Source organism: Brachyhypopomus gauderio, chromosome 16 (assembly GCF_052324685.1).
Source record: "Brachyhypopomus gauderio isolate BG-103 chromosome 16, BGAUD_0.2, whole genome shotgun sequence".
In the NCBI taxonomy this organism is placed as follows: Eukaryota; Metazoa; Chordata; class Actinopteri; order Gymnotiformes; family Hypopomidae; genus Brachyhypopomus; species Brachyhypopomus gauderio.
In genome coordinates, this window is record NC_135226.1 from 2700127 (window position 1) to 2720825 (window position 20699).

Genomic DNA, 20699 nt, shown 5'->3' on the forward strand with positions numbered 1-20699 from the left:
TTCCTCCCTTTGTGGACACTTCACTTGTTTGATGTTGAAATTTGGTCTCGGTGGCCCTAATTCCTTAGTTGCTAGTTTATCTTGATTATTACGATGACTGAATGGCACTTCTCTTAATGAAACGATTGAGTTGTTCTGGGTTGAAGGTACGCTGGCCGTGTTAAGCAGAATATTTTCCCTACGTTACGTCTGACGCAAGCACGTAAGGGCGAGCCCTCCCGGAACCCAAAGACATTGCATTGCAGCGCCTACACTTTAGAAAAAAAAATTAACATGAGAGTCTATGAGACCAGTAGGGGCGATTTTCAGTTAGACTCAAATCTCCCCAAAAGGGGCGGGCGGTACTACAGGAAATGCATGTAACGCAGCTCGCGCTGCGGAGCGAGGGGACGGACACAAATGGTGAGAAGAGCGAGATTTATTACAGGGCATACCATCATCGTCGTCAGAAAACCAGTCCGGGTTCATCACGGGAGGGCAGTCAGAAAAACAGGCATAGACAGGCATGACGAAGACGGGGAAACACTGACCAGGCAGGGAGACAAAGGGCACAAGAACAACGGGCGGCAGAATACAAAACTAGAGAGTACAACGAATGAACAAACCATGAACAATCAAGAGAACCAAACAACCAAAACAATCTACGAAGGACAAGGGAGACTCGGGGGCTAATATACACAGAACTGAAACAAGGAACAGGTGATGACAATGACACGGGGGCGTGGTAATTAACAGGGAATCACGGAGAAAAACGAGCAGGGCGGGATGAACAGGCAAGGAACACAGACACGAGGGAACCCGGAGTGACAGCTAAGGGAGGGGGCGAGGCCATACGTGACAATGCACCTCAACGCTGATTGGACAATGGCATTCAGAGGCAAGAGATGCAGGCATAGCTAATTAAATACCGTGATAGAATGTGAGAAAAAAAAACTTCCGTTTCATCCTTGGTGTGTCGCCCAATTGCCCTAATGAACAAACCGTCCCTGTGGGTTAGGGATAATGTTAAAGAAGGACCAAAATGTTGCATACAGTCAAAAGGCTCTTTATTTAACAGCTATAACAGTAGACAAACTTTTTATTTAACAACTGTCACAACAACAACAGGGAAATGACTGACTGCTAATTGGGAAACACAAACATGTGACGGGCGAGGAGTTCAGATAAAAAAGTAGGCGATCATGCCAGTTTCAGGGGGATTTAATGGATAAAGTGCACAAATTCAAAACCCATGAATTAATCCAAATTAAGGATACAATAACCATCAGTGAACTGGTACAAAGACGAGACATGTATAGACAGACAAACAGGGATGAACACAACATCACTACAACAAAATAACATGAAATACTGCTGCTGCTGACGGGGGCATCCAACAAGGGGCCTCTGTACCGTGACAAAACAATTACTACTCATTTGTATTATAAACAAATCACTACAATCACTACAAATTTAAATTATAAAATAGAAACTGTACTTGACAATCTAATCACTCTAGTCTCACTCTAAACTATTCTTAAGCCTGTAAATTACTAATGAAACCAAGGAAGTAAAGGGAGCTTGTGCTCCCATGGAAGGACAGAGATTATACATACGAATGACAATATAATGTTGGATGTCCCATGCCTTTTCTAAAATATTAACATTTAAGTTAATATTAAAGCTATCTTTCTAGCCAAACAGAACAAAATGGACAGCGGTGATTACAATTTGAAAAGCCTTATGATGTTCTCCCATCATCTGACCATTGATAAACTTCTGTAAAAATAAATAGCCTCCCCACAGGGAGATGCGACTCACTACCTCCAAAGGCTATGTCTCTTTTGAGAGTAAAAACATACAGCTTAATAGGCTCTGATATACCTTCATTAGACAGCTGTAAACAAACTAGAACAGCAGCGGTTTCAAGGCTCCTATTGAAAAGTGCTAATAGCTGTGGAAAGATCTGGAAAGGCACTGCTTCTGAATAGAACTGAAGAACTGAACTCATCAGTACATGAGATCTGCAGCTCCTGCATTTGCATTTGACACTTTGGTTTCCCAGAAGGGAAACTGGACCCCCACCAGACGGATCAGTAAGATATTAAGGCAATGCATGAGGAGAACTAGGAATATCAGCCAGAAGGAGTATTGAAACTTCTCAGTGTGTGTCGTGTAGACAAAGTCACTCTCTTTGTAGTTAGCGATGCTCTCTGACAAACGATGCAGTTTGACCTCAGATGTATAGAGTATTAGGATGAGACAGCTGCACAGACCTGGCAAAAAGGACAGGCTTTCTGATTACAAGGTTCATCTAGATATTAATCCACATGTATTCATTAGTATCAATGATTAGTATGATTATGATCATTCATTAGTATGATTATGTTTATTCATTAGTATGATTTTCAGGATGGATGAGGAGACAAAGTGGACCCTCTTCACTGATTTCAACTTTAGTCATTGCACTTGATGCACACAATACTTGTTATTTCAAATCATTTCAAATGAAGAAGCATTGTTCTGTAATATTTATTCTTCATTACTGCTTTAAATGAGCTTTTGACTATACTGTATTGTATCTGTATTAAGTAAAGATTTTATATATCAGGGGTGGCCAACCCGCGGCTCTTTGCCTGGTTTCATGCGGCTCCCCAGCCGGTCCGCGGGCTCACCTGCACAAACGGGGCGACACACCATTTTCGTGGTGCGCGGTTAGTTTACAAGCCTAGCGAGCCGCTAATACTTTTAAAACCGGCGTAGTGGAAAACACGCATTTGACTGTCTTCACAGCTAATAATTTACACTCACCCCCCCCCCCCGCTCAACAGATTACACTCGCCCATGTACGATGTGGCTCTTTGCCGTAACACAGTAAGAAAAGTGGCTCTTGGTCTATGACGGGTTGGCCACCCCTGTTATATATACAATATATATATATATATAAAGTATCTATTATAGCATTGTTTGTGTTCCTGTTTGTCAATATGATGTTACTGAGCAATACAGATTCACAATGCCAAGCTTCAGACACAGCCTTTACAGTTGTGTGTGTGTGCATGCATGCGTGCATACTGCTAATCATGTTCCACAGGTATAGGCCTGGGGGTCCATGCAAGGTCTCATATGGACTTCCAAAGGCGTTGTACATGAAGGAGGCTGAGCACACAGATGAGAACAGAAGGAGAATGGCACAGAGGAAGAGCACGCTTCCATGGAGGCCAACGGGGACCACACCCATCAGCTCAGGAAAAACTGGATACGGTGAGAAAAACATAAAAGACATTTGTTATTTTTTTCATTGCAATCAGTGATTCTTTTTTTTTTTTGGAGGGGGGAGGGGTTATAGGTCAAAATTTAACCCATCTATTGCTCCTGTGAATAGTTTTAATTTGTTATTATGTCCAGGTAAGCTTTGTCATTTGCACAGACAGATATCAAAACTTCAGGTGATGAATTTGTTAATTCATGCTTCACTAGTACTGAATAGACGATTAAAGTAATAATGATGCCATCTGATGTCCTATTATATGACCGTTTGTGTAAAGGAAGTTGCAGCAAATATTGAAACATGCTGAGATCACTTAAAAGGATCTGGGTCACCACCAACTTGATCGAGCAGGTTTTCTTACATTTCAGATTAATATCGTTAAAAAGAACTTTAGTGAACTAGTAACGTGTTTTAAATCAATATGTTCATCTTTACATTTATCAGGAAACCTATTATCTATTATTATCTATTATCAGGAAACCTATTAACCTATTATCTATTATCAGGAAACCTATTATTGTGAAAGCTTTGTCTACATCGCTTTTGAACTAGTTCACTTGCTTTTTAACACTTTTCTTTACGCTTGATTACAACTCGCAGCTTGAGCGAACAAAGCGAATATCTGGTTTCTTTGCGAGTACGCTTGACGTATGGTGGCATTCATTCGTTAATTCATTAGTTTTTAAACTATGACAGTTCACATTCGAGTTATTTATAACATATATGTTATTAATATAGTGTTATATAGTGTAACTATATATAGTGTTATTAGCACTGCATAATTTGTGTTTACATACGCTTTTATCAACACGTACAAGTGTCCTTTTAACATAAACAGCTACTCACAAGAGAAGAAAAATGGTCTTCCCCCCAGTCCACATTGTTTCAGTCTTTGTCCTTGGAAGAGACCGTAGTTTAAACTCCCAATGAATTTATCCAGCTCAGGTCCTGTTGCGTTGACCAGCTGCGCACCTGTTTTACACAGAACCGTCGCTTGAACCCAGAACCGCGTCCCCATCGCCGCCACGACCATCAACACGCAAGCGAAACTCAACACGCCGCCAGCAGAAAAGATGATTTTCTTTTGACGATTAGGCATTATGTTCGCCGAGGCGAAGACTTCATCAGTCTTAGAGATCTGGTATCTCTGAGTGCTATTCTACACGGATATCGGTACGACGTGCATACTGAACGCGCATGTGTCGCCACTAATTATACACTAAATAAACAAATAAACAAAACAAAAACACTGCATAATGCCTCTATCTGAATGTTTACATATATGGCTGAAACCGTAACATGTCGTCTCTGGATAAAGTTACAGTAGCCGACTCGTTTTCTCTGTCTTGTCTCCAGGATACCGGTGTGAATTTCCAGTAGGGCAATAAACGACATGGCAGGAGAGTCGTTTCTCCTGACCTTAAGTTCGATTGGTTATAGAGTGGGCTCTCAACAAATTGTGCTGCTCTATTAGGATCATTGCATTGCACCGAAACGAGTAGCCTGGCATGCCGGATAAACGAGCAGTCTGCATAAACAAACACGTTTTGTTATTTGTCAAGGGCTGCACAGCTTTAGTACTTGCATACTAGCGATACTAATGTCGGGAGGGTCAAAACAAACGGGACCTTATCGAATATACCCTCTTTGCAGACCACACGTTATGCTATTTTTTATGTTTTAAGGTTTAAGGTTTTTAAGGTTTTAATGTTTCCATACCGTGTTTTGAACAGTTTGAACGTCTCCTTCAGTTTCTTCAAGTTTTCCAAGGAAAATTGTTAAATGTATTCTCTATAAGAATATCAGATTAGTTTAAATAATGTTTTGTTACTCGTTGACAAATATTTGCGCACATGTCGTCAGTGACCCGCAACATCAGTCAGTGATTGAATGATTATTTAAGACGTTCATATTAGTCTTGAAATTTCTGTACATAAGTAAAACTCAGTGTTCATTTCGACTGCAACAGCATAGTCATTTAATAATCGGAATGTATGTTGACAGAAATGCAGCATGGTTGATTTTAAAGAGGATTAGCTTCATATGAATGCAGGACTCCTTAAAATGCCCTAGATAATGGCTGTGTTCGAAATAGCCTACTACATACTACTGGCGTACTGATCGAGCCCCAAATCAGTATGCCGTATGCAGTATGTGACCAAAGTGAAAATATCCAGTACGCGAAACATACCCGGATGACCTACTACTTCCGCAAAATATTCCAGTACGCAAACAGAGCTATCTTCGTGGTGTACTGCATCCCATCATGCAACGCTACGTTCACGTTACCCCGTAGCATGGACGTAATTTTGATTTCAAAAGTGGGGGGGACATAGATTCGTCGCTATTTAAATATTTGGTTTTAACCGTAAAAACTGGGGGGGACCAAAGCCGGCTTTTGAAAAAGTGGGGGGGACATGTCCCCCCCGTCCCCCCCCAAAATTACGTCCGTGCCCCGTAGTATGCTTTGCTTTTGTCGCATACTGGAAATTGTACTGCATACTACTACGAGGACCAGTATGCAGTATCCAGTATCCAGTATGTAGTAGGCTATTTCGAACAGAGCCAGGCTCCGTCCAAAATGCCGTATTCCCCTGCTGTTCAGTATGCCAAAGCAGTATGCAATAACACGTAGTATGTTCGAATACATACCCAGCCATCAATGTGTCTTAAGATGTCTTGACAGTCTTATACAAGATGTCTTGAGACAGTTTGTTGTAGCAAGACATCTTAAGACTTATAAGTGAAGACACTATCTCTATCTTGAGACATGAAGGCTAATGTCTTAAGACATGGAAGTAATACATTTGTGTGTCTTGAAGACAAGGCATGTCTTAAGACTTCACCTTGTCTTAAGGTACAACGATTTTATGTCTTGAGACGGTTCAGTCAAGACCAAATACTATTTAATACTAAACCTATGATACTAATTAATAATACTATATTAGTGTTTCATGATTTAATGTAGTCAGACATTAAATTTCAGAAAGATTAGTTAATGTAAATATTATACAATTTTATTGCTGAACAGAAAAAGGTTATAACATGAATTTGATTGGGAAATATAGTTTTAATCAGGAAAACAAAATAACAATAACAAGAATTAAATATTTATATATAAATAACATCAAAATGTGTCACACAGAAGGTTATTAAATTTACAAAATAAATTATATTAAAGCTCTAAAGCTCAGAGTCCATCAATTTCACTGCTTCACTTGCAGCCTTCTCTGCATTTTCATTGGCCTTAAGTGCATCCAGCCACGTGCATAAAAAAACAGTTGTTGTCCTATAGCAACCTTCATTTAAGACCCGATCATTGACCAAGACATGCTTGAAAGCAAGTCGTGTTGCCTTTGGTATCATTCGAGTGATCTCCTCTTCTGTGGTGTTACTTCTGATCTTCTTTGCTGCACATTTCTTAAGCACACTGAACATGCAGTATCTGAAATTACAGAAAATATGTGTAAATATTTGGACATAGGTTTAAATATTTAAAATTTCCATTTCATGGCAGATAAACATGTATATCATGCATTTTTTTGTCACGGGGAGCTGGCGTCCCACATAGACATATATACATAGACGCCTCATGGAACGCTGAGTCGTACGTAAATGCGTCCGCCATATTGGTGAGGGCAGAAGAGCGATCGGAGAAGCAGCGAAAGATGCCTCGCTCATGCTCTGCGTATAACTGCACCAACCGCTTTTCAACTGAAACAAGATCAATTGGCATAACCTTTCACAGGTAAGAATGTAAATGTATTAATGCTTCTATTTGTCCATTACGGAGTCATTTTACGTACAGATTTTCCTGATTTTGTGTTCAATACAGTTCATCACGGACGTAATACTGTGATTTCCCGCGGTGAAACCAGTCTCAGAACAAACAAAGAAAGTATATTTTTACTAAATTCGACCGAAGTAGGTACTCTGATTATTGTGATTTGTTTAGCAAACGTTTGTCATACTATGTAGGTTTCCAAAAGATAGAGATCTCAGAAAGAGATGGGAAACAGCTGTCAGACGAGAAGGGTTTTCTGCTAGCTTGTCCTCCATGCTCTGCAGTGAGCATTTCAGGCCAGAGGATTTTGACAGGACAGGTCAGGCAGTCAGGATCAGAACTGGAGCTGTTCCTTCAGTCTTCTGTTTCCCAGCTCACCTCCAAAAGGTCGGTGCTTCTAGAAAGCCAAGATTCAGAGCCACACCATCCTGGAAAACGTATTTTCCCTTTTTGGATCTGCTTGTTAGATAATTTTTTATCTTTTATCATTGGTTTTAGCACGTGTCTACCAGGACATCTAAGAGCTCAAAGAAGGCTCAGGAGACCCCGTCACTAGACTGCTCCCAACCTGTTCAGGAGGCTGAGCCAGTGTCTGTGGGCAAACATGTGAGTCAATACATGATAACTTTGTCTTAAGCAGCTGTTAGCATTATGACAGCCATGAACAAACGCTGAAGCATGTCATTATGGAGCATTCTTCAAACACACACAGATATTAACAATATTCACATCTCTGTTATAGGATCACTCCTATGCTCTGCCTTCATCCAATGAGGATCTGAGGGCCAGACTCAGGGAAGCCTTGGCTAGGGTGGAGAGTCTGGAAAGGGAGAGGAGGAATGCAAAGGACAGAGAGAAGAGGGCAAAGAACACTGTGAGTGGTCTTTTGGAGGATCTCAGGATGAAGAAACTGATTAACGAAGATTTGAAAGAGCAGCTCGATATATACTCAGATATAAACAAAAATTTTTTTCTGGATTTTTAACTGTTTTAGATATTGATTGATTTTGTAGTTGTGTTTAAGAATAAGTAAAAAAAACGAATAAATAAAATCAACAAATATTAATTTACCAATAAACTCTAAGTGATGCAAAAAATATAAAGGAAACTAAGAATAAACTATATATATATATATATATATATATATATATATATATATATATATATATATATATATATATATATATATATTAATGTGTACATATATAAATAGATATTTTATTTATTATTTCATATATTGATGATGTGTGTGTATATATGTTCATAAATGTTAATTACTGTAAATATAAAAACGGAATCAATTGTATCATAGGTTGACATTTTTTAATTCAGAAATTACAATTAAAATATAATGAAAAGTCATAAATGTGGTTTTTGGTGATTGTTTAATTTCCAAATATATTAACGTTTATATGTGAGTGGGTCGATGACGAACATTAGCTAAAAATACTTTGTAGAAGAGCACTTTCTGAAGTTCGCTCCATTCACTTGCATTAGCCTTACTGGCACATATGCCCTCACCAATATGGCGGACGCTGTTACGTATCGCAGCAGCGGGCTGCCCCGCTCGATGAGGCGTCTATGTATATATGTCTATGGCGTCCCAGGTCTCAGGACCAGGGGCAAAACAGCAAATTCTGGGCCTTGGACACTCTCAATGTCAGTGGGCCCCTATAAATGCCAGTAAACGAGGCACATGAGCAAAATGGGCCCCTCTCCTTACTCGGGCCCTGGGTAGTCAGGTCCACTTCCCCCCCCACTACCACGCCCATGCTCAGGACACACCCACTACCTCCGTTCCTCACCCATCACAACCCCGTACACGCCTAGCTTCACGCCTTCCTCATTCCAAATCACCTAATTACTAATCATGCGCACCTGTCCCTTGTTTTCTGCCTCATTATTTATTCCCACAGGTATCGCCTATCCAGTGCGCCTTATCACATCTATACTATATAAAAAAATATTATATAGCATTGTTTCATAATCAGTATTGTGTGTATAAATTGGAGAAAACACAATGTTACTAGCCTAATTTAATACCTGTAGTTTATGAACCACTTGTTGACATTTTTTATTGAGACCCCATCAGTAAGCAACTGCATCTTATCTTCATTCATGGGAAAACGTCTCTCAAGAAACAGTGTCTTGCTTTTCTCCAGACTTCTTTTCTGAGCAACTTCACAGCTGGAGCCTGGAACAAAAAAATAAAATGAACTATGCAACCTATTACAATTTAATGATTAAGACTAGCTTTTTAATAAGTGCTTGATAGTGGAAACATATCTCAGTATAAAAAAAGTGTAAATTACAGGTCAACCCTTACTAATGTTCCTGCTGGTGCTACTGTTTTGGTGACACTGACATGTGCACTTGTTGCAGGGACAGCAATCCCTCCCTCTCTCTCTCACTGATGAGCCTATGTAAAAATAATAATAATAATAATAATACCAATAATAATAAATAATGGGTGACCCCTAGCGGAAGGTTAGAAAGGTTAGAACGCTGGGTTGGAGTCTCAGGCACAGCCCTTTCATGGTTTCAGTCTTACTTAACAAATCGCTATCAGTTTGTAGAGCTCAATAATATTTCATCCAAACGTACAATGGTTAAATATGGGGTCCCGCAAGGCTCCATCTTAGGACCACTATTATTTACATTATATATGCTACCATTGGGCACAGTTATAAACAAACATGGTGTCAATTTTCACTGCTATGCGGATGACACTCAACTTTACATATCAGCCAAACCCGATGACAAACTCAGTTTAGGAAAAATTGAGGCCTGTGTAAGAGATATTAAATGCTGGATGTCTCTAAACTTCCTACAATTAAATGAGGACAAAACAGAAGTTCTCTTTGTGGGCCCTAAGGCCGCAAGACAGAAAATTCCAAATTTAATGCTTAATCTTGCAGACTATCCCATTACACCTGGCACAGTAGCCAAAAACCTAGGCGTCATACTCGACTCCGACCTATCATTTGATAAATATATAGATAATACTACTAGGATAGCTTTTCTACATCTCCGCAACATTGCCAAATTAAGAAATGCATTATCACAGGATGATGCAGAAAAATTGGTGCACGCCTTTGTTAGCTCTAGACTAGACTACTGCAATTCACTACTGTCAGGATGTTCAAATAGGAATCTAAATAAACTTCAAGTAGTTCAAAATGCCGCAGCTAGAGTTCTGACCAGAACTAGAAAATTTCAGCATATTAGACCAGTCCTATCAGCCCTGCATTGGCTCCCAGTTAAATTTCGTATTGATTTTAAAATTCTATTATTAGCATATAAAGCACTACACGGGCTTGCTCCTAAATACCTCCAGGAACTTATTTCCTACTATGAACCCCCACGTCAACTAAGATCACAGGGTGCTGGTCTGTTATTAGTTCCACAAATTAACAAGGTAACAGCAGGGGGAAGGCCCCCCAGCTTTGGAATAATCTTCCTAAATGTGTCCGGGACTCTGACACAGTCACAATCTTTAAATCTAGGTTGAAAACCCACTTATTTAGTCTAGTGTTTGATAATTAATATCCCCTTAGATAAAGGTACAGATCCAGGGGTTCATAGACGAAGGGTTTTATGGTAGACTGGGGTGCTGGTGCTGTCATCCTGTCACTGCTCGTGGTCACTCAAGTTTGTTGACAGTGCAGTGGACGGATGCCATTGTCTCAGAATGCCCCCAAGCCTATGTTACCTTCTGGTTCTGCCTTTTTAGCTAGGCTGTAATAATTTAACTTAGTGCCGGAGTTGCTGCCACACTCCAGAAATGTTTATAATTTTACCTGTCCTGTATATGTCCTCATACAGAGCTAATTTTCCCTGTTTTATTTCTCCACATGGCTGCCCGCCTGCTTGAGGAATAATGAGATGAGGAGAGACAAGCGATCCATCCTGGCCGGCCACCTCCTGCCTAACCGGATGCCTACACCATGATGGACATTATTACATCTTTTTCGGTCTAAATGGACATTATTGCATCTTTTACATCTGTCTACATTCTGTCTATATTGTTGTTGTTGTCATGGTGACCGGTGTCGGCCAGAGGAGGATGGGCTCCCCCCCTGAGTCTTGGTTCCTCTCAAGGTTTCTTCCTCATGCAAAAAACTAGGGAGTTTTTCCTTGCCACTGTCGCCTTTGGCTTGCTCACTGGGGGCTAGGACTCGGCACTTGTAAAGCTGCTTTGTGACAACAACTGTTGTAAAAAGCGCTATATAAATAAAATTTGATTGATTGATTAAAATGTCCGGTATTTAGTTTCGGTTCGCTTGAGTGACATGTCATCGTCACTGAAATAAATTTCCAATTATTTTGCTTTTGTGGCTCCGAGTCAAAAAGGTTGCCGACCCCTGCTTTAGGTCATGCTAGTCTGTAAATATTGGCTGCAATGTTAAGGTTGTCACGGGACAGCTCCGGACCCTTCCCTGTGGGCGTGTCATTTTGTTGTCTGCGTGCAGTTATGTCCATGTTTGTGCTTCCATGGGTGTGGGTTGTTTGTGAGCGTGTTCGTTTGTTACACTTGTGCCTTGTCTCGAGGTCACGTGGGTCTGTGTAACTCACCTATTTAATGTGCGTTCGCGCAGTGTCGTGTGCTCGTCTTTGTCTAAAGCTACGTGTCAGCGTGTTTGTTCTACTTGCGCCCCACACCGTGCTTATTCGTGTATTGTCATTAAATGTTCATCGTTCACCGTAATCGTCTTGGTGCCTGCTTCCCACACCCAAGCGTTACAGAAAGACGAGCCTAAAGACAAATGGTATGCCTGGATACGCCACCCGGGCACCTAAAGGGAAGAGGAAGAGCCGTCACCACCACGGCTCTTCTCCAGTTCGGCGCCGCAAATCCCCCGTCACCGAACAGACCATGCCGCAAGACCCCCTGTGTGTATACTTGCTCTGCGCGGCTCGGGAGACGGAAGACGAAGAGATGGCAGAAAGCATCCGCCAGTCCGCGGAACGCATATGGAGGGAGAAGCACCCTCTCGCGTCCCTAGGGCGGCCACCCAGGGCGGTGGGCAGCAGCGGATCGAAGGATGGGAGAGCACCGCTCCTGGACTTCCCGGAGGAAGAGTCCAGTGAGCCGTTTATGGTAGGGGTAGGCGCCTTTGCTCTCACTCCTCCCGAAGACGAGTTCGGAAGTGAAGACTCTGGAGAGGAGGAGAGTGAGGGTGAAGCCAGATGCCCGTCCCCCTCGTCAGCGGCTCCCACGACGTCGGACGAGGAGAGGGAGACCAGCCCCACGCCATCAGTCTACTCCACGCCGACTGTGTGCTACGGCGAGGAGAGGGAAGACACCAGCCCTCCGCCGTCGGAGTGGTCAGAGTACACGGGGCACTCCGATGGAGAGGAGTATTCCCCGTCCGTGTGCTCAAGGAGCACGGTCTACTACGGGGAGGAAGACGTCAGTCCTCCACCGTCTGACTACGGCGAGGAGAGGGAAGACGTCAGCCCCCCTTCGTCGTTGTACCCAGCTCCGTCGGGAGAAGAGGAGCGGAGCGAGGAGAGTGAGAAGGAGAGTCTGCGGTCGGTGAGTTCACTCTCGACCGTGTGCAAAGGGGGTGGGAGCAGACCGAACAGTCCGTCCGCGTCGGAGAGTGGGGACTCCTGTGGGGAGGAGCCCATGGACCACTCCCGATGCGAGACCTCCGCACAGTCCATGGACTGGAGCGTGGCTGAGGAGGAGATGCCGGCGATGGACACCACTCCCGATACCAGTTCCAGAGGGGGCTGGCCTGGCAAAGGAGGGGCTTCCTACGGGGGATTCCCGGAGAGGGAGCGCCGGCAGGCCTATAGGGCGGCAAGCCCCTACGGCCCTCCCGGAGGAGGAAGCCGCGGACCCGAGAGGTGGGTCGCCGCGAGACCCGCCAGTCACGCTGCATCCAAGTGGGCTGCAAGTCGCGCTGCACCTCGCGCGTCCGCTAGAGGGACTGCCCCCAAGCGGTCAGACAGTTGCGCTGCACCTCGCACGTCCGCCAGAGGGACTGCCCCCAAGCGGTCGACCAATCGCGCTACGCCTCGCGTGTCCGCCAGAGGGACTGCACCCAAGCGGTCGACCAGTCGCGCTACACCCAGCGCGTCCGCCAGCCGTGCGGCACCTGGCGGTGAGCGGGCGGAACAGGCGGGAGGAGTACCGCCTACTGCAGCGTCTCCAGCCCCCGGAGCCTTCGCGCCGCTACAGGCGTTGCCCCAGGCGGGAGGCCTGGCTCCGGGAATGAATGTCTGTTTCCCTGTGTTTTTGTCTGTCCCCTTGTGTTTCCCTAACCCACTGCTCCCGTTTGTGCCCTTCGTGTTTACTGTTCCGGTGTGCGTGTTTGTCCTCGTGCCCATGTTTAATGTTTTCTCCCGTCTTCCCAGGGAGGGTGTGCTAGAGCTGTTCGCGGCGGTTCCCGCCGTCGGGGGTGTCGGCTCTCGGAGGCTCGTGATCCCGGCGGCTCCGGACCTGCCCGTCGGTGTTGGTTCGGGGCTTTCCAGCTGCGCCGGACGCTCCGGGAGTAGCGAGCCCCTGGTAGCGGGTTCTGTCACGGGACAGCTCCGGACCCTTCCCTGTGGGCGTGTCATTTTGTTGTCTGCGTGCAGTTATGTCCATGTTTGTGCTTCCATGGGTGTGGGTTGTTTGTGAGCGTGTTCGTTTGTTACACCTGTGCCTTGTCTCGAGGTCACGTGGGTCTGTGTAACTACACAACTGCATAGTCCTTTAAGGCCCCTGTTTCCATTTCAAGTCCCCTCTTCATGTGTGCTGTTTGTCGTGTCCCTCGGATTATCCTTTCTGCCAGGCTTTCTGCAGCACCTGGACCTCTAACGTAGCTCACCTCTCTGAAATGTGAGGCAGTCACTCTTTCTCTCCTAAGTTAATGCCACTCAGGTGTAGCACTTTGGGATCTTGTTGCCTCCTCAATAAGGTGTGACTGTGACAAGGTCACAGAAAGTGAGCTTAGGTGTAGCTGTTCTTGGTGTGTTGGCACAAATGAATATTCAGGTGGGCTTAGATGGTAACATTCTAGTGGCAGACTCGGGAATGGGGGTGCATCCTCATGTATGACAACACTGTCAGATGGAGGTGGTGGTTGTTGATAGGACAGTACACTGCCAACTTGTACCTTCCCAAAGATGGAGTCCACAAGTTGCTTGTCAGGAGAGATGTTCATTGTGCAGATGAGTGGAAGAGAATCTGCTTTCATTCCAGCGTAGACTGGTCCAGGATTGAGGGTGGCCGGGTGTGGGAGCTCACCGCTGTAGCCCTTGAAAAGTGTACTTCTGAAATAAAAGAAGAGTGAATAACATTTATTTTTACACATTGTAATCTGTTCACCAGCACAACTGATTGTGAATCACATATCACATGTCATCTGAAGTACAATGAGGCTAAATTAAATTTTGAAGAGAACAGGGTCTTATCAGATGATCAAAAGCATTTATTTTTTTTACCACACACTGTAATCTGCCTATTAAATTTGGTACTACATACCTAACTCCACTGGCTGTAGTAGCACCTGGTTTTGGCTTTAGGACAACCATGGCATCCACGGATCCAGGCTTCACCCCCTATTCATTTAACGGTGTTAGTAAAGTGACTGTGATACATTAACTAACATTAAATAATGAAATAAGACAAACCATTGTTCGTGGTTTATGCCACTTCTGTTCTGTCTGTGTGCATGAAAGGACAGGAGGGACGACAGACATGCCAGATTCAGAATAATGAGCAGTCTGGAAAAGCAATGCAACCAAGTGGTTGCAGATTCCACAACCAGCAACACAAGAGCAGTTGCTGTTAATGAGCACAACTGGCATTGAATCACGTAATGTCTCTGAAATACACAAGAGGCTAAATTTAATATCTTGAAAAGAAGACTTCAGCAATGTCAATAGGCGCAATATCTGTCCCATCATGTTGTTAGTGGTGAATGTCACATGTCTATTGTCTCAAGTAACGTTTGTGCTGTTTTGCATCACTCTTAAAACACTTGGCTATACTGTCTTTCTATTCTACAGTGTTGTGCATGGTTCAATCTACTAGTTCACTGAGCAACTATAAACTGAATATATTTTAGATTTAAACTTCATTTTCACTCCAGATGAAATGCTTACACATAGGAGTGAAACAGGCCTACTTATATTTATATTATTTTGTTGTTTCCACCACCAACAACAGAACAGTGCAGGTTTTACTTCAACTGCTTCTTGAAGAGTGTTATCAGAATATGTTAATAGGTGTAAGTGTTGAAGCCATATGTTAATAAAGAAGTTAAGATGAAGGATTTGAAAGACAGATTGACAGATTTTAGAAAATGCAGTTTGAAGAATAGCTGAGGTGGACTATATTCTGCTTTTGAGTCATAGAGGTAGATAACAATAGCTCAAACTGTAAAATAAACTCCCATTTGTTTACTATAGGCAAAATAGACTGCTAATGATTCCCACGCAGCTACTCTGCATTTGGCTACCATTGTAAGCTTTGAAAACCAATGCATATGGTTATCACAGCTTACGTGAAGTAAGAGCAAGGATAAAAGATTGAACTTGTGCTGAACTAACTTTTGAACTTGTTCAACAGAACTTTGAACGTGACACTGAACAGAACTCATGTCATTTTAACCAGTCCTACTCTCAGCTGGTGTGGCATATCTGTTTTCTTCATAGATCTGTAGCAGTGAGCCCTCACTGTTATCTCGTTAGCCTTACTTTTGCCTGATACTTCCATCAGAAATACAAACATGTTTTTAAAAGGCATTTCTAGTACTAGGACAGGTTGGTTCGTTACTAAAAACAACCTCACTTCATTAGACTGCCACCTCAGGCTAGCTAGCTAACTAGCGTCAGCGACTTACCTTCAAAATTGCAGAGGTAGGATGAAACGTAGAACTTGAAACCCTTTTCAAGTTTACTCTGTGGCGTTGTACTTGATGCTCTGACAATACGACGCACATCGTTGATGGTAAACTTCGGGAACTCCAAGAGGCACCTTGTGAATTTCATAGACCCGCATACCAACCGGAAATATGGTACCATCCTTACACCAAACGAGGAAGTGGTGCGTGCACCTAGTTTCAAATGACAGTAAAATTGACCAATCATATCTTCCCTCTTAGTGGGCGGGCTTAACTGTATGATAATTTCCGCCCGCTGTGGTGACGCTAGCTGACATTAGCTGACGTGCGCGTTGTTTACAAGGACGAACACGGAGTTGTGGACCTTATTTTCTGGGACCTTATTTTGCTTAAAAAGTTATCTAGTACAGATATTATTGTTTATTGTGTTTCTAAAGCTGTACTGTCTCAGTTTTTTATTTATTGCAGTTAATTAGGAAAAGGGGGGGGGGGGATGGGAGCGGGCCCACTTTTAATGGTCACGGTTCGCTACTATCTACTGATATATTATATATATGGTGTCTGGTATGAACCCTTTGGGTACAAGCCAGGCTGCATCAGGTTATTGTAGCAGCCTGGCTGATTTGGTGTTTTAGATAAAAAAATAGGAAATTATGATATGACGTGCTACTCAACTTTGGAATGTTTGGATTAGAATGTTTGTTTGGGAAGGTGGAATGTTTGGATTTCAATTTCGATGCTGAAAACCTGAGAAGTGGTCGTATGACATTTTGCTGTGATTTACAATCCTTACAAATATTACAAATCTTACAAATAATATCTAATTTACAATCGCAGATCTTTCTATTTGTTCTATATCTTTCTATCTTTCTATTCTTTCTAATTTTTTATCTTGAGAATGAGTTTTTTCCACAGGAGAACCGACCAGCCAAGGCCTGGGCAGGAACAGAAGAACTTCATAGACACACCAGGTTTTACCACTCACATTAGCTGTCGCATACTACCTGTTACAGTTTAGGACCCCGGATAAAACTTTTAACAGAGCCGGAGTGGCTAATCGGGAGATTCGGGAGGATTCTCAATGGGCCGGCTCATGTCAATCTCTAGTTTGGGCCGATTGGGATGGAAAAATAATTTTGGGCCGGATTTGGGCATGAAACTCCCGGGCTGAAAAAGTGGCCCTGAACTCCGGCCCTGAACTTTAATATATGTTACTGAAATGGTATAATTTAATATCCACCATTGATAAAGTCTACAAGCTACAACAGTTCCATCATTTAAAAACTAAATTATAACATTGACATAATAACTTAATAATATATAATAATATTATAATATATAATAATAATATTAACAACACAGTTCCAGTTGGGACTCCTGTATGTTCGTCCAAGCTATAGCTACACTTTATAACATTTTGCAGCTCCTCCTGCATCTTCTCCACCTTGGCTGGGTTGAGGGCCCACAGGCAGCCCTTCCGCGCAGAGCTGCCATTCTTGTTCTCCACCTTCTCAAAGCACTTGTTGAGGGAGAGGTTATGGCGCACGGAGTTCTTCCAGCCGTCGGGAGCCGTCTGATGGAGCAGGAATGATAAGCAGAGACTGAAAGGACTGCTGGCTGCGCCATCAAGGGCACCAATGAGGACACCAGTGAAGGAACCAGTGAAGGAACCAGCTAGGACACCAACGAGGGCACCATCAAGGGCACCAGTGAGGGCACCAATGAGGGCACCAATGAGGGCACCAGCGAGGGCACCAATGGGGGCACCAGCGAGGGCACCAATGAGGGCACCAGCGAGGGCACCAATGGGGGCACCAGCGAGGGCACCAATGGGGGCACCAATGAGGGCACCAGCGAGGGCACCAATGAGGGCACCAGGAGACCAGTTGATCCTGGAAGAGGATTATGATGAGAATTATATCCCATCTGAACAAGGTACATTAGCTGTCGCATACTACCTGTTACAGTTTAGGACCCCGGATAAAACTTTTAACAGAGCCGGAGTGGCTAATCGGGAGATTCGGGAGGATTCTCAATGGGCCGGCTCATGTCAATCTCTAGTTTGGGCCGATTGGGATGGAAAAATAATTTTGGGCCGGATTTGGGCATGAAACTCCCGGGCTGAAAAAGTGGCCCTGAACTCCGGCCCTGAACTTTAATATATGTTACTGAAATGGTATAATTTAATATCCACCATTGATAAAGTCTACAAGCTACAACAGTTCCATCATTTAAAAACTAAATTATAACATTGACATAATAACTTAATAATATATAATGATATTATAATATATAATAATAATATTAACAACACAGTTCCAGTTGGGACTCCTGTATGTTCGTCCAAGCTATAGCTACACTTTATAACATAGAATCAATCTCCATGCATTATGGACTTAAATATTTGAATTTGTGGGATTTTGTCTTGATTTGAAAATATCATACTTATTGTGGGTATATTCTTCTTATCTGTATTGCTCCTCAGATATCCATGATTTTGCCAGACAAATTGGCATTGACCCTGAGAGGGAGCCAGAGCTCCTATGGCTGGCCAGAGAGGTGGCTGTAGCCCCACTACCTCCTGAATGGAAACCCTGGTAGGACAAGCTCATTCTCATACAGTCACCCATAATGAAACAGTTTTCTTATCCTTACACACAGAGCAGTGAGCGTTGGTTCCTTTTAGAAAAATCCAAGCATACTCTAATGTGCCCTTAATTGAGGAATGGCTTCCATTTCAAGAACTCTACGTCTCATTCATGCTGGCTCGTTCATTCAGGTTCTCGATTACCTGACATACCAAGGCCCTTTGTCCCCTGTAACTCAGTTATAATTTTAAGTACCATTTATAGAAGTAGGATGCATCAGGACTTTATTGTGAGTGTCATAATGTCACACGGACTCTCTGGAAGCTTGCAAGAAGTGGGCATTAAATCACTTATGACCTAGGTGATTAGATGAGCAAATTAGACAGCCCAACTTTTTTTTAAAGACCATGGAACTGCAAGTCTGGAGAAGACTGAATAATTTGACTGGGAAATAAGATTGGGCAAGAGAAAATATAACAGGCAGAAGAGGATTGTTTTTGAAGTTGGGGAGTTTGATGTGACATGAAAGATCAGACACATTTTAACATATGAAATCATTTTTGGATTCTGTATTCAAATGGTTTGGGGGAAAGTATGTTATAACCTTATTGTCAGGTGTAACAGTGGTGTCAGTACCTTCATAGATAAAACACACAAAGACAAGATCCAGGAGATATTTAATGTTAGTTGTCCCCGAAACTAACAATTGCAAAGTATATAATTAATATTTCATCACTCTATGCAGCAGATTTGCTTGTAGACTTGGCCTTCTGGCACTATTAATCTGAGCAATGAGACCCAGAGCACCACTCAGTGTTTCAGATGTTGTCCTGTTGACACCTTTGTGGACAGTCCTGTGCTGGATAACCTAGGCTTGTCTACATGTCATGTGTTTTTGTGTGTGTTTATCTCAGGGCCGGCGCCAGAACATATACAGTGAGGGGGCGTCAGAAAATTTCGGGGGGGCGAACGTAAGTTGTTGAGCGGGGGGGGGGGGGTTGGCGAACGTAAGTTGTTGAGCGGGGAAGGCGGTGCGTGTAACGATTGTCGAGCGGCCGAGGGGGCACCATGTAGCGATTGTTGTAAAATAAATGGGTCTTATTTTTTACATTGAGGGGGCGGGACACCTCGCCCCCCCGTGGCGCCGGCCCTGGTTTATCTGATGAGCTTGTCTCCTTTTTCTACTCCAGTCAGGATGTGACTGGAGAAGTTTATTACTTCAACTTCTCCACGGGCCAGTCCACCTGGGACCACCCCTGTGATGAGCACTACCGCCAACTAGTGGCCCAGGAGCGGGAGCGTGCTCACCACGGCCGGACTGCCTCTGCCATCTCAGGCTCCGGCTCCACAGGAACCAGAAAGAACAAGGAGAAGAAGAAGAAGAAGAAGAAAGAGAAGAAGAAGGAGAAAAAAAAGAAGGAACCAGAGGGACTGAAGGCCCCAAGAGTGAGTTTGGATCTGTGTACCCTAAAATGTATTTTATTACACAGCAGTTATATTTGTCACACTTTCTCTTCCATTCTACACATTCTTGACTGCTGTGTTTCTAATAACACTGAAATGAATTGAACAATTATTTGCTCATCGAAGTATATCAAAAGATTTAGGATAGCAGTCGCCTAAAGTTGAGCAGAAAGGAGAAAGAAAGCTAAATTGTGTGTGCCATTCTGCTAAAGCTCTCTCTCTCTCTCTCTCTCTCTCCCTCTCTCTCTCTCTCTCTCTCTCTCTCTCTCACACACTCACACACTCACTCACTCTATCACTGTCTCTCAGCTGCTGGCTCCTCTGGCTCCACTGAGAGGAATGTGTGACCTTTCAGTTCCAGGACTGCGAGGTTCCCTGGGCAACTCCACAGACCTTCATCCTTTAAAGTCCTCACTAGGGGTAAATGTATGGTCTATATCCTCTAGTAGGGGTGAACATGTACAGTCTATATCCTCGAGTAGGGGAATGAAACCTCATTGTATACTTTTATAATGTGGTGTAAGAACAAACCCTACATACGTCACTGGAGGTAAAAGAACACGTCACTCCTCTGCAAAGTTTAGCTTTTACCAAATTGACTTTGAAGTGATGGAGGTCTGAGTTCATGGCAGAGGTGAAGAGCGTATGATGAACTGTATCTTAGGATGTATCCGGAGCAAATTTGCATTCGCTAAGAGGACGACAGCTGGAGAGTCTGGCCCCGCCCATATTTAATTCAGATCTGGAGGTGGATGAAGAGGAGGAGGATGAAG

At 43.3% G+C, this 20699-nt stretch overlaps 3 protein-coding genes and 1 long non-coding RNA gene across 5 annotated transcripts; 2 read left to right on the top strand and 2 right to left on the bottom strand.

The window, feature by feature from the left end:
- Nucleotides 1-1035: 1035 nt before the first annotated feature.
- Nucleotides 1036-4984, bottom strand: clrn1 (clarin 1). Its single transcript, XM_076976876.1, has 3 exons — nucleotides 4097-4984; nucleotides 3055-3234; nucleotides 1036-2255 (listed from the first exon to the last, which is right to left on the bottom strand). The coding sequence occupies exons 1-3, from the start codon at nucleotides 4347-4349 to the stop codon at nucleotides 1990-1992; spliced, it is 699 nt and encodes a 232-aa protein (XP_076832991.1). The 5' UTR covers nucleotides 4350-4984; the 3' UTR covers nucleotides 1036-1989.
- Nucleotides 4985-6185: 1201 nt separating this feature from the next.
- On the bottom strand, nucleotides 6186-16378 carry LOC143477972 (uncharacterized). Of its 2 annotated transcripts, none has more exons than XR_013121671.1 (7): nucleotides 15875-16378; nucleotides 15652-15740; nucleotides 14661-14753; nucleotides 14512-14588; nucleotides 14144-14297; nucleotides 9078-9228; nucleotides 6186-6695 (listed from the first exon to the last, which is right to left on the bottom strand). XR_013121671.1 is itself a non-coding variant. In XM_076976875.1 (7 exons), exons 1-6 carry the CDS (start codon nucleotides 16119-16121, stop codon nucleotides 9151-9153), a joined length of 741 nt encoding a protein of 246 aa, XP_076832990.1. In that variant the 5' UTR covers nucleotides 16122-16378; the 3' UTR covers nucleotides 6186-6695; nucleotides 9078-9150. The 2 variants fall into 2 exon arrangements, 1 of the variants encoding a protein (XP_076832990.1); XM_076976875.1 differs by having other exon boundaries at nucleotides 14144-14300.
- Nucleotides 6686-8077, top strand: LOC143477975 (uncharacterized). The gene is made up of 3 exons (XR_013121672.1): nucleotides 6686-6998; nucleotides 7533-7640; nucleotides 7777-8077. It is a non-coding gene; the product is annotated as an uncharacterized LOC143477975 (long non-coding RNA).
- A 1133-nt stretch (nucleotides 16379-17511) lies between the features above and the next one.
- Nucleotides 17512-20480, top strand: LOC143478286 (uncharacterized). Its single transcript, XM_076977249.1, has 5 exons — nucleotides 17512-17809; nucleotides 18360-18471; nucleotides 19653-19908; nucleotides 20236-20346; nucleotides 20451-20480. Exons 1-5 carry the CDS (start codon nucleotides 17512-17514, stop codon nucleotides 20478-20480), a joined length of 807 nt encoding a protein of 268 aa, XP_076833364.1.
- Nucleotides 20481-20699: the final 219 nt, after the last annotated feature.